This window comes from Phaseolus vulgaris, chromosome 9, assembly GCF_051622355.1.
Source record: "Phaseolus vulgaris cultivar YP4 chromosome 9, ASM5162235v1, whole genome shotgun sequence".
Classification (NCBI taxonomy): Eukaryota; Viridiplantae; Streptophyta; class Magnoliopsida; order Fabales; family Fabaceae; genus Phaseolus; species Phaseolus vulgaris.
Window position 1 is genome coordinate 25,583,386 of NC_143506.1, and position 13,012 is coordinate 25,596,397.

Consider the following 13,012-nt stretch of genomic DNA (forward strand, 5'->3'; position numbering starts at 1 on the left):
CTTTTCATTTTAGTTTTCATCTTTTAAACGGATGACATGAATTCTTTGCTTAACTTTCCTGCTTGATCGAGTTGGTTGAATGTCAAGTTAAAGCCTCAAGAAAACTGGGTTTTGTGCTTTACTTTGCACACACTCTAATAAATGTTTACTGGGGCTAAGAGATCAAACTTACACACTGTTCCAACACTTCACCAATGGCATAAGAGTGGTTCCATTATTTTGAACATAAGCTCTTTAATTTTAATTAAGAAGTAGTATTCAATATAATACAGATAAAAATAATTATATATGCAGGATGCTTATACTGATTTTACTGTTGATTCGAATAACGAAAATACCATTTTTCCTTCTTTCTTAACATACTCAAAAAAATCTACCATCATTTGCTATGGGGAATTGGTGGATTTGGGTTAAGTAATTTTGATATGAAAGAGGCATTTAAGAGAGAGATAAGTAGATATTGTTGGGTAAAATTTGAATATTCTTGGCGTACCAGTGGTGGGTCAGTAATGAGTTGTTAGACATTAACTATGTTTGGTAAGTTACAGTAAGTTTGATACATATGATCTAAAAGTGAGCAGTGGCAGCAGGGACAGTGGTGAAGTTAGCTAGGTGAGGCTAGGAGAGAACGAAGCTAAACAAACCAAATTCAATTCATTGATCTTGCTAATATCTTATAGCTAGTGTTTAGGTAGGAGACAGCTTTTGAATGCATACCTACCATTTACTGTCACCGGAACAAGACAATTATGAGAAAACTGGACTATACTTGACAAACTTTCTTTCACATTCATTCATATATGCTACAATTCAATTCATTCCTCTATCCTCTTTCTTGGTCTACGCAATTTATTTTTTGTATTTACGTACTGTAAGGTAATACCACACACTCATAGACTTAACTTTTTGAAATACAAGAATGTTTTTGTTTTTGTTCCAGATGTTCTTCTTAAAAATTCGAAGAATGTTGATGGAAATGCAACAATAGATGTGAACTAAGATGGATCCAGACATTACAAATTATATCAGATGAATTAGGTTCTTAAACCAAGCTTAAAAGTAAAAGTTACAGCAGCATGAATAACTACTTTTGAAAAGGGTTTGGTTAGAACGTGGCTTTTTAAAAATAGAAAATAATTACATAGGTATTGTCATTATCTCCATTTTGGGAAAAACAAAACATCTGTGTCATCGTATTTCATGTAGGAAAAGCCTGAGTGGGTAAAAACACATGCATGTGTACACATTTATACAGGGAATGAATATAAGATTAGTAAATTTTAATCATTAATATTTGGTCTTTGTTCCCAATATTACTCATTTTGGAAGCGTATGTTACAATTCCCTGCGTTGATGATCACTTGGACATTGTTGACAAATAATAAAAAAATTGTTTGAGAGTCGGAAAAAGAAAATGACAAGTGTGATGTTGCAATTTTGTTGGAAAGAAAGAACTTGAAGTGGAACGATGCTGGAAACATAACTATGGTCAACGTTTGAACTGTGAAGGGAAACGAAAGTTGAAGTCGTACTTAGCAAATTGAATAAGAAGAATTAAGAAAATTAGGTTTTGTTTGAAGCTTTCCCGTCTTCTAGAAACGAAATTATTAATCCGAATTTGAATTTTGTAGAACTAATTCTTGGAAGATAATTTTGTTATTTAGAAGGGAATTAGTGAATATTTAGTTTAAATAAAATAATTATAAAAACAGGTGTAGAAATAGATAGGTGGGAAAAGGTGTTTGGTGGGGAGTGGGACCCACAGCACAAAGACAGGAACAGAAGAGGAACCGAACATCGAGCGGTTTGGGTAGGTAGATGTTGGTGACGTCAGCTGCGACACCCACCCTTTTGTCTTTCTCATAAATTCTTCAATTTCGAATTCTCTTCTGTGTTTTTTTTTCGTATAACAGTGTTTTGAAAATATAATAATAATTTTGATATATTAAAAAGAATGATTTATTTTTGAAGGTAAATTTGGTGAGAGAATATTAGTGTTAAATTAAAAAAAAATAGTTTAGTTAGTGGAAGGTTTGGGTAAAGAAAGAAAAGTGCGACGTTAGCAGCACCTAATTCTTTCGTTTTCGTCTCCACGTGACTCTCCAACACTTCCACGCTACCAATCTCTCTCTACGATTATTGCTTCACCTATTTTCTATTATTTTTATTATATGCTTTCTCACGTTTTCTTTTAACACTCCTTATATATATTTATATATAACTAACCTTTTTATTCATTTATATACAACCAACTCATTTTTTTATTTATTCAACATTCTATATTACTCATTTAGACGCAACACATTAATTACAAACTCTATATTCAACTCTCTACCCATCATTCCAGCTATCTGTATTGTATATGATATATAAGAGAGAGAATGAATCGACTTAATTTTAGAATAAATATTACTTTTCCTCTACATTTTGGTGACCTAAAAATTTTACATGTTTTATGTAAAAAAAAAATTATACCAAATTGAAATAAAAATATCTCAATTTTTCTTCCTTAAATTTTGTATTATCAATAAAGTGTTGATGTGAGTATTGAATTAGACAAGTTATTTTAGAATTAAATTTATTTTTTTACTTCTATTTTGATGTAAAATTAATTTTTTTTTAATTTAAAGATTAGACATTTTATATAGTGATAAGAAAACTATTAAAATAAATTTTTGTTAATTTTTTTTTTACGTAAGGAGATTTTCAGTATGAATTAAATTATTAAGATATTCTATGTTGACTTCTAATTAACATAAATGTGTTATAATATTATAATATAATTTACACTAAAAATTCGTTTGTGATGTTTAAAAATACTGATAAAAATTAATTTCAATAATTCCCTAACTATAAAAATAATCAGAAAGTTTAAAATTTTCACTATAAATAAAAATTAATTTCATATTATAATATAACGACAAAAATATATATTTAACATTTACAAAATAAGCATGGAAAATATACAAGCATACAAATTTACTATTTATAGAATGATATTCCTGATCCTAAAGTATTTGTTTCCTTGGTGTAACATGATCATAAGATTTAAAATAAAATAAAATAAAAATTTATTAAAAATTATAACAAGATTGTCTTATACTTTTTTTTACCTTCTAATCCTTGCGCTCTTATTGAAGAAAGATGATATAAACGGGTTCATGATATAAAGAAAAAGCATAAGTTTTATATCATAGCAAATTAAATGTTTTAAATAAATGGAGAATATTTTATATATATATATATATATATATATAAACTATACCTTTTAAATAATAAAATATTTATTTTTCATTTAACTTAAATGTCTTTCTTTAAATTTACAAAGTATATCCTTATCTTTGCCCATCAAAAAACAAAACATATTCCTATCATTTGAGTATTGTGTAATTGAAAGGAAGAACCACTAAATTTAGTCCACCAAGGTTCTTTTAATATCTCAGGTGGAACATGTTTATTTTAATTTAATTAAGTATCTCAAATTTAAATTTTGAATACGTAGTAAAGCTAAATATTTAGAAAAACGAATTTTTTTCAATCTAAATAAATAGTTAGATTTTTTGTGATAAAAAAAACTGCATTTGAACTATCTGTATAAAATTTATTTGAACCTAAACAATTTATAGCATATTAGTTGTAGTTGTTGGAGAGAACGTAAATATTCTCTAACATATTCCACATTCGAAGCAATGGTTCAGAAAAGTGGATTTTCTTTGGTTGCAGATACACACACAACACAACCCTAATTCTATTATTTTTGAGTAAATGAACACACTATAATATAAGTCATTGACCCATGAATTTCCTTCAACATGTGTTGTGACACTTGGCTTAGTGAGAATTTGTAAATGTTTTTTAAATAAACACAGTGAATATAATATGTGTTACACACGATAATAAGCTTTTGAAAGGAACAAGAGAATCAGATACTTGCAAGTTGTGAAAAAATGAATTGAAGACCAACCCTTTTCAATTTTTTATTGCTAAATTGTGTCTTATTTTATTCGGAAGGAATATGCAACTTTGTTATGTAGCTCATAATTTATATGTTTCTCATAAAGGACATTAAAACTACACTGCTCACCACCAATAATAGAAATTATGCCCAAACCATCAAGACTCAAAGATATGAAAAAAACGTAGGAATAAAGTAACGCATGAATTCCATATCTCAAATCATGAAAATAAATGTTAACTTCAAAGTCAAGTAAAATGAGTTTATATCGTATTCCTCTAACCAAAAATTACATCCATGAATAAAACTAAGATCCACAATTTTATTTCACACAATGTGAATAGTCACATAAAAAAACAAATTGAATAAGTTAACTTAAACTTAATCATACATATACAAGTATGTTTTATTATATTTAAAATGGTTTCATTACATATTTCTTCCCAAACCAATTATACTTCATTTCTTCAATACATGGGTTATTAAGAAAGTATATTATTAGGATTTCAAGTATAAGTTTATTCTATATTGGGTAGGAATGAGTCTCAAGATGAATATATAAAAAAGAATACTTAATTATTTATTATTTTAAGATTTTAGTTGGAAGTAGGATTTTGACTTTCTTATATAAGAAAAACCCAATAAACTATATGGTAAGCTTGAATTAAGATTCCTTGTATCGAAAATATTTCTAACAATATATTTGAAATGTTTGTTGTTTCATGATACCTATTCTAGTCATTATAGTATAATACTTTTCTACAAAACTTTGTATATCATTTTTTTTTTGTATATTTATCTATCTATCACATTAATAATCTTACCTAAAAAAATTTATCTTTTCTTTAAGTTAAATTAAAACAAAGTAGCTAAAAGCATGCGCAGACAATTTTATTTTAAGAATTTGAAAATTATAAATCTTGGTCATACAACTATATAAATGCTAAAAAATAAAAGTTAAAAATTGTGTACTTACCTTTTATTTTGATTTTTACATACAATTTAATTATTTTTATTTTTCATAATAAACACAAATCCTTACTTAGTTATACTTCTTCTATTTTATTATTTAACAATACATAATACTAGAATTACTATGCTAAACCTACAAATTTGATGATATCGTCTTGTCTCCTGCAATGTTTAATCAAATTGAATCAAAAAAATTGAGGGAAAGAATAAAATAAAATTGATGTTGAACCTCTATTAATATCCCTTATTGAATTTCTGTTTTCCGATTTTTTTTCTCCAGAAGGAATATAGGCTTTATGAGAAGTCGTTGTCCAAAAAGGCCCAAACCTCTGTGAAGAAGAAGAGGCCCATGGTAACTTTCTGGCCCAACACTATACAACATCGTCAATTTCTCTTTCTTTGACATGCTTCTAATTTAATGTTTAACTGTACTAGAATTTCACAACTCTTTTAAACGTTTAAATGGTTTTTCTATTTATCTTTAGATACGTATTTATGGGAAACTATTAAAAAATATCGATGTAAACTGCATTATTTGTGTTTAACGTGCAAAAACTCTCAGAACACCCCACCCAAGTCAACTGCAAGAAAACGTCTTGTGGTAAAAAAGCTACTAAATCAAAGCTTGTGGGCCATGAATGTTGACACCAGTGTTCAAGTAAACCCCACAAAATGCTTCATCACATCAAGGTAACGAGTAATGACAGCATTTGGTGGAAACATTATGATTTCATTTCAAGAGCCATTCTTCCCATTATAACCAAAATTCAGTTCATTCAATCTTGTTTTTCACCGCAAGTTATGTAGCTAGATCAAAACAATCAAGTTCACTGAAAAGTCCTTTGCTTGTTCAATGTCTGTTCATTAAAAATGTGTATGCTTGGCAAAGACATGCTCATAATTACAAGTTAAGGCCTAGTTTTTATAGAGAAAAGAGATCATCTAAGAGAAATGGTATATTGCCATATACAATTTTGTTTTCCTTGGTCATGATCCCCTATCAGTTGTCATGTTAGGAAAAAAAAAGATATGAACAATACGAGAATGCTGCATATTCTACATTTAAGTGCAAATTCCTTTGTAATTCTGAATGTACCAAAATAGTACATCATAAGTGTCCTTACACGATGCTGTGTGGAATATAATGAACTTTAAAGAAGAAACCTGAGCATTTGATCACAACATCGACCGAAAGGAAAAAGCTAAAAGCTTTAAGTGTACACGTGCACTAGCTTTAACCTCTTAGTTTGTCAAATCCAATGGATGCTTCCAGGTTCCAAAGCAATATTCTTGTATCAGGCATGAATTTTGTTATGGGATTTCAATCATACAAAAAACCAGTAAACACTCCAGAATATACGTTGCCGAAGAAGATGCCAACCCACCAAAATAATAGCACTAAGAACCTAAAGTCCTAAAAGTAAAATGCATTTGAATTCCTCAAAAGCAATTTACAAAAATAAAGCACCAAAACCCAGCCCTCCAGCATCAAATCAAGGGCCAGAAGCTCCTGAAGACCCAGCAGCATCCTCTAATCTTAATGTTATTGGTACTTCTTCAATCCCTTTACCTTTATCTGCTGAGCCTTCCACAGCCTTGTTCAATCTTTTCAACCATATATCATAGTCAACAGGGTATGGAGTTCCACAAAGGCTATCCACATAATCAGCAAATGCTTTCAAGAGAGCAGAAACCTGACCAATATGCTGCTGGATCAAACGCTTTGCCCAGCTTCTCTCTCTCCATTGTAAAGCAGATTCGATAGAATCTTGTAGAGACATAGTCCCTCCACAAATAAAATAGAGGATGTAGACAATGCTTTCAGCATCAGAAGAAGGACACAGCTTCCCATGCTGAAGTGCATGAGATGAAGAAAATTGCAAATTTATTGCAGGGCTGTCCCTATCTTCCAGCACGGCACGCCCCCAAGATATGGGCACATACATACTAGCTTTGGTTCTTCTAACACCTTGTTTCTCAACAACGCGTATTATGTTCTCGGGACAAATATCACCATGCTGGACATTAGCCATGGCTGCACTTCTTAGAGCAGCCAGACAGTCCCGGCACAAGCGCGTTGCTTCATCTGCAGAAAATGACCCCTCATTAGCAGCTACAGATGACAGTGGCTCCCCTCTTGGAGATGTCACCAGTATTGGAGTCCCACACCAAGGGTGATCACACCTTCCCCCAGGGCTCTCTTTACTACAAGGTCCAGAATGTAAAATCCTACCAGAAGCAACAATTTCAGGTAAGTATTTGCTCAGGATTCCCTGATTCCTCAAAATGTTTAGAACTTTTGTTTGGCGTTGCACTTGGTACCAAAGGCTCATGTCCTCCAAAGAAGGCTCAAGTCTAGATGGGTGAGCACCCACGTATAAAGTCAATAACTGTGAGGGATGATCAAGACAAACTGCACTGTAGAGATAATAGTTCCCTCCCACAAGAGATTCATGAATTTGGAAGCTTTTCTGTCCCTGCTGTGGATCATCCAAGACCAATATGTCTCCACACCTGAGCTTCAGACGTGATGATTGGCCATTGGAAAATAGTTCATTGTGATCAAGTTCAACTATCTCTCCAGCTTGATAGTCAGTTGTCGCATGATAAGGAACCAGTGCATTTTCAGTGTCAATGATACAGCATTCTGTCCTCCGCTTTTGAAGGCGGAGGCTGTGATCTGAAATCAGCGTGGCTACTGATTTTCGTGGCGGTCCATTCCATTGTGCAATGGAGTAGAAAGTTGCTAATAGTACCTGTAGAGTTCCTATATCCCCCCAGTTTGGATTTCCTAATCGGTTCCATATTGGTTCCATTGGGGTGATGCCAATTTCAGCATAAGTTTTGATCCATTCAGCTACAGATAAATATGGATCGCTTGAATTCAACAAATCCAGTTTGCCAAGGTCACCACTGAACTTCATCACTGCTCCACATTTGGAATCTAGAACTAGAAGGAAAACAGAGTCACTATTGACAGAACTAATTTTGCTCAAACTCCGAGAAACGAGAATATGGAAACCATAAAAGAGAGCTTCACAAATAGTGCCGACTGATAGTCTTGAATCATTGTCCAAGAATGCTTCTGGCTTGAATAAGGCAAACTCTACCATATGATCCCATTTAAATCTTGAATCAGTTACAGTTTTTGATAGTAAAGCCAAACCACGCATTTCCCTCAGCCTGCCCCTGGATATTGCCTTCTCAACACTGCTGAACTTCGAACCAACATGAGAGGGGCAAGAAACACACAATGGCAGTGGTCCACTTTTATGCCAAAATGTACGCCAGAGTCCAATGATAATGGCATGAAGGAAATCTTCTGCAGCTAAATACTGATCTTCTATAAGCTCATCCGAAATGTCAGAGAAGATTGGCATTCGGACGAGTTGCTGAAATGGAACCCCCTCTAATGCCAAATCAAGTTTGCATAATTCATCAGTTGTGAAAGGAGAACGAAAATTTTGCATCCCATCTGCTGAATCACCATTTAGATTCTCTAAAACCCACTCCTCAAGATATTGAGTGAATAACTCGAGGTCAACCAGTTTCCTTCCATATTCCTTGAGCCCCTTCAACACTCTTCTGGAAATAGGAAGAATTTTGCTCAATCCTGAGGTCCCCGAGACAGTACTAGCAGAAATAACTGCCATATAGAAACCATGTTATATTCATAAAATATAGTAACAACTGTTTTTATCAGCAAATAGGGGAGGAGGAGGATTTTTTACTTGGGAAAGCTTTTCCAAACGGGAAAACATGATAAAAGCTAAAAGGACCAAGCAGAGGCAAACCAGTAAATAAATCACATGGCTCCATGAACCATTTGAATGATACTAACAGTAGATGCATTTCAGTGTGTAAAAACACTGGGATAATATTATATTTGAGAGTATGTGCTATTGCAAAGCTTGTGTATATCATAAAAAAAAAATCCATACACATTTTGTCAATTGAAAGCTCTTCACTGTTCTATTGAATTTTACAAATTAATTAGGCATCACTGTCCCTCGTATAGTTTCTTAAACATGAATAGGTCGCTAAGCCAACCCAACATTACAAAAGTGTGAGAGGTTAAAGCATGGGAAAGTCAGTAATTTTAGAGAAATGCGAAACAAAGGAAGAGATCAATACAAACCAGAGCTGGACTTCCTGAAACTTTCATCCAGACTTTTTCCAGGAGATAAATCCGATCCATTTTGCAGAAATCCTGATTCGCACAAATAATACAGTTAAGCATTAGATAAATCCCTATATACATATATGTCCTGATCAAATAAATAATTTAGCATTTCCATAGAAGTAAGCAAGTCTTTATCTATAAACCCTATTAACATTCTGTTGTGTCTCAATTACAATAAATATGAAACCTGCATTTGAGAACACATTTTTAGTTCGAATCCTCAGTTCTTCAGGCGTTAGATTGGTGAATCATTTTCACTGACAGGAACAAAGTACACACACACAAACATTATAATTAATTTTATTCCTGAAGAGTAGAAGAAGCAAAATGTCCAAGCCTTCAAGGCTCAAGACACGTTTTCTCTTCAAATATAAATGCACTTATATTTTCTTTGACATTTGTTCTTGCTAGCTTCAATTCTCTCCTCTCCCAACTAATTTCTTGTTTCCATTAATTTGATACAAAAGAGAGTTATCTTCAACAACAAACCAAAAAACAACCAGGTGAGGCTGTAAGTGAAAGTAAGGTTGCACCAGCAATTTAAGAACAATAAACATTTCTTTATTTGAATTTATGAACTGTATTGCCAGTGGAAGGAAACGATCACGTTATTCAAATGCAAGGTATATAAAAGGAAAGAGAAAGAAGCTCTGATCAGTCACGTGATTAGCAGGAACTAGGTCCCTTTGGTTACATAGAAATGAAATTGTTTTTAGTGATATAGCTCTTGACCATAATTTACTTGAATGGATAAAAAATAGACCTTGGTTATGGACTAAAGCTGCGAGATCTGGATCCAATTGCTCCTTTCATGAATGGGCTTCTGATCCTATTTTATGATACCCTTTATAAGAGTTGGTATTTGTTTCAATTCTTGAGGAAACAACACTGTACTCACTATTATATTGCTCGATACGACCAGAATACTTGCCTTGATAGAAGAAAATTCACATAGCACAAACACTATTCCCTTATGGCAAATACCTATATGCAGAAGAACTTTCTCATTGATTAGAAACCATATTTAACAGAGTAAAACACCGGTTTTACCTGCTAATACTCATGTTCTCTAGCGGTAATTAGTCTACATTTCGGTATCGTCAATTGTAATCTTTCTTTTTGTATTGGTTCATAATTCACATATATGCACAAAATATTCATCACGCGACAACGCTAACCAACTAAAACAAACAAAAGGGTAAAATTTTCGCACTCCCATTACAAGAATGAAAATCCAAGAAGTTGTCATAATCACGCCATAACAAATTCCAGAGAATAGAAGACATGCGAAGAGTTGAAAAACAAGACATATCAGAGGAGTCGCAAAAAAAAACACGAGCATTCTTCCATTCCAGGTTCAAACTAGTGCGGATTATCATACCCATCACATAATTTTACAATGCAAGTGGCATTTGGAAGGCACGTGAACCCTTGAAAGAATAACACACAACGAAAATCACAAACACAATTACTTAATATCGTTAACAAAGAAGGGGAAAGAGAATAGACAGTAAACAAACCCCATTGAACAAAACAAACATTCTAAATAAAAAAGGCATAAAAACCAAGACGAAAGTGAAAGTCACCTAATTGCATCGCGACCCAAAAGCTGAAAATTCTCACGGACAAGATTCCAAGATATCCTTAAACCTGGAAGCCCACATTGCTCAACCCACAAGGGGCAGTGACTGTGGAGGGTGACAGGCAGGGACATTAAAGCCAGAAGGTAAACAGTAACAACAAGAACAACATGGGACCACACCGAAAGTGAAAACGACCAACGTGGTTGCAGATCTCAACGAGGAATTATTGATGACACGGGAAAACAACGAGCAAGGTGTCATCTTGCTGTAAAAGCCAAATGAAAGAAGACACCCCAATGGTGTTTCTCTTGTTTAGTGGAGAAGGGTAGAAGAAAAAAAGTGAAAGTTTTGTTTTGGGTGTTTGTGGTTACATGGTTAGAAGTTGGGAACATGAGACACTGTTATGGAAGCAGACATTGTAGGAGAAAGAGGAGAAAGGAGAGAAGAGGAAGAAAGGTGAAAAAAAGATGGAGGCAGGAGCAGGAGCAGCAACAGAAGCATGAACAGGATGGGAAGCTATAAATAAAAAAGCTGCGGAAAACCCAATGACCTTGTCTCCGACCCATAGGCCATAGCTCTTTCTTGGCAGTTGGTCCTATTGATAATGATGTCTCGCATTTTCGCATTTTTTCTTCATCCACCTTCCAATCCCCAAGCGCGTCCCTTCCAAACGCCTCACCTTCTACTAACAAACCATTTCTCTCTTAGCATTTAATTTTTATTCATTTAGACTTAATCATTACTTAACCTTACATTAACAACCAATCTTATTCAATCACTTTATAACAATTCACTTAATTATTTATCAAAATACAGTTCATAGACTCGTCTGTCCTTTATATCAAATTATTAAAATACTATTTTTCTAATTACTTTATAAAATAAGTTCTCAAAATATTATTTTTCAAATTAATTTTAAAAAAAAAACATATTTCTAACAAGTGCTTTAACAAAGGTTACAAGTTTAAAATTTAATATAAAAGCTTTGAAAGAAACAAATTTCAAGTCTTTTTCACAAAAAATAATCTCTCGATCTCGAAAATTATATTTTGAAACACCAATTTTAGAAAATAAAAATAGTCGTTAAAATATTTAAATATATGACACTATGAATCTTTTTAATGATAAATTTAATTTTATCATTGAAACAGTATTTTTAAGGAAGGTTTAAAAGTAATGAAACATAAGATTCATTTAAAATAGAACAAATTATATGAGAGTTTATTATGAACGAACATCTGCATTGTACTAAAATCAAATTAATTTATGTTCTCATTCTTCAATTAAGCATTAGTTTTTTCCTTTTTTATTTATCATTGAATTAATTATTCTATTTCTATGAGAGAATGCACATTTTTTTAAAAATTAGGTGTTATTTTAGTCAATTATTTCAAAGAACTTAATATGTTTAATGTGAAATAACCTTGAACTCCATCATCATGGAACAGAGAAAGTAATTATTTTGGTCTTTTAATTGGAGAAAAAAAAATACCAACAGCATAACATATTGAAAATAGAAAGTTTTAGTGGGATATATTCTCATTTTATGAGATTCTATTTTAATGATGTAATTTCTAATAGTTTTCAATCAATAATAAAATATGGGTTAGAAAAATTATGTTATAAATTTTTTTAGAGTAATCCTCTGAATTTTAGTGAGTAAATTGAAACGTAAGTACTTCCAATATTTATCTCATCAAATATTCAAGTAATTAATTCCTTCAAAGTTAAAATGAACTCTTTGTGTTATTTATTATTATCGTAAAAAATATTAATTTACTTATAAGTATGATTAATAAAATTAAGTTAATATCACTATAATCTTTACGTTGAAACGCATGCAGACAGTGGCATAGAATAGAACAAATACTTAAGTCAGATTTCAACTTTCGTGTTGTACGTTTTCTTTATTATATTTTAGTTTTAACAAACATCGCAGTTATACGATTTTGAATTTTCATAGTATGATTGCATTAAATATTTAAGTTGCTGATTATTCAAAATGAAAGCACATTGTCTTGGTCATTCATTACTACCATTAAAAAATATTAAATCATTACAAATATCATGATTTTGAGAATTAAATTTACATTCTTATTGTTTATTTTTAAGGGAACAACAAATTTTAAAAAATGAGATTGATTTCTCTTTAAATTAAAATTATTTTATACGCTAAATATAAATTGTTTGTAACAAAAGAAAATTCGACGAAAGATGAAAATGTCTTCTCCATAAAATTAAAGAAAAAAATGCTTGTAGCAAGATAAAATTTAAGAGATTAAAGTGCTATTATTGAAATTTTTAAATAATTAAAATTTT

The 13,012-nt window shown here is 31.8% G+C and overlaps 1 protein-coding gene across 2 annotated transcripts; it reads right to left on the bottom strand.

Annotated features, from left to right (window-relative positions):
* Positions 1-5,981: 5,981 nt before the first annotated feature.
* Positions 5,982-11,275, bottom strand: LOC137820660 (uncharacterized). Of its 2 annotated transcripts, none has more exons than XM_068624843.1 (3): positions 10,697-11,275; positions 9,066-9,137; positions 5,982-8,573 (listed from the first exon to the last, which is right to left on the bottom strand). In XM_068624843.1, exons 1-3 carry the CDS (start codon positions 10,704-10,706, stop codon positions 6,421-6,423), a joined length of 2,235 nt encoding a protein of 744 aa, XP_068480944.1. In that variant the 5' UTR covers positions 10,707-11,275; the 3' UTR covers positions 5,982-6,420. The 2 variants fall into 2 exon arrangements, with proteins under 2 accessions (XP_068480944.1, XP_090151888.1); XM_090295762.1 differs by lacking the exon at positions 10,697-11,275 and adding an exon at positions 9,874-10,105.
* Positions 11,276-13,012: the final 1,737 nt, after the last annotated feature.

Excerpts from the sequence above, each read along its gene's own strand:
- LOC137820660 (XM_068624843.1), bottom strand. Across the intron at positions 8,574-9,065 it reads TTTCAGGAAGTCCAGCTCTG|TTATTTCTGCTAGTACTGTC; the intron begins GTTTGTATTGAT and ends TCTATATGGCAG.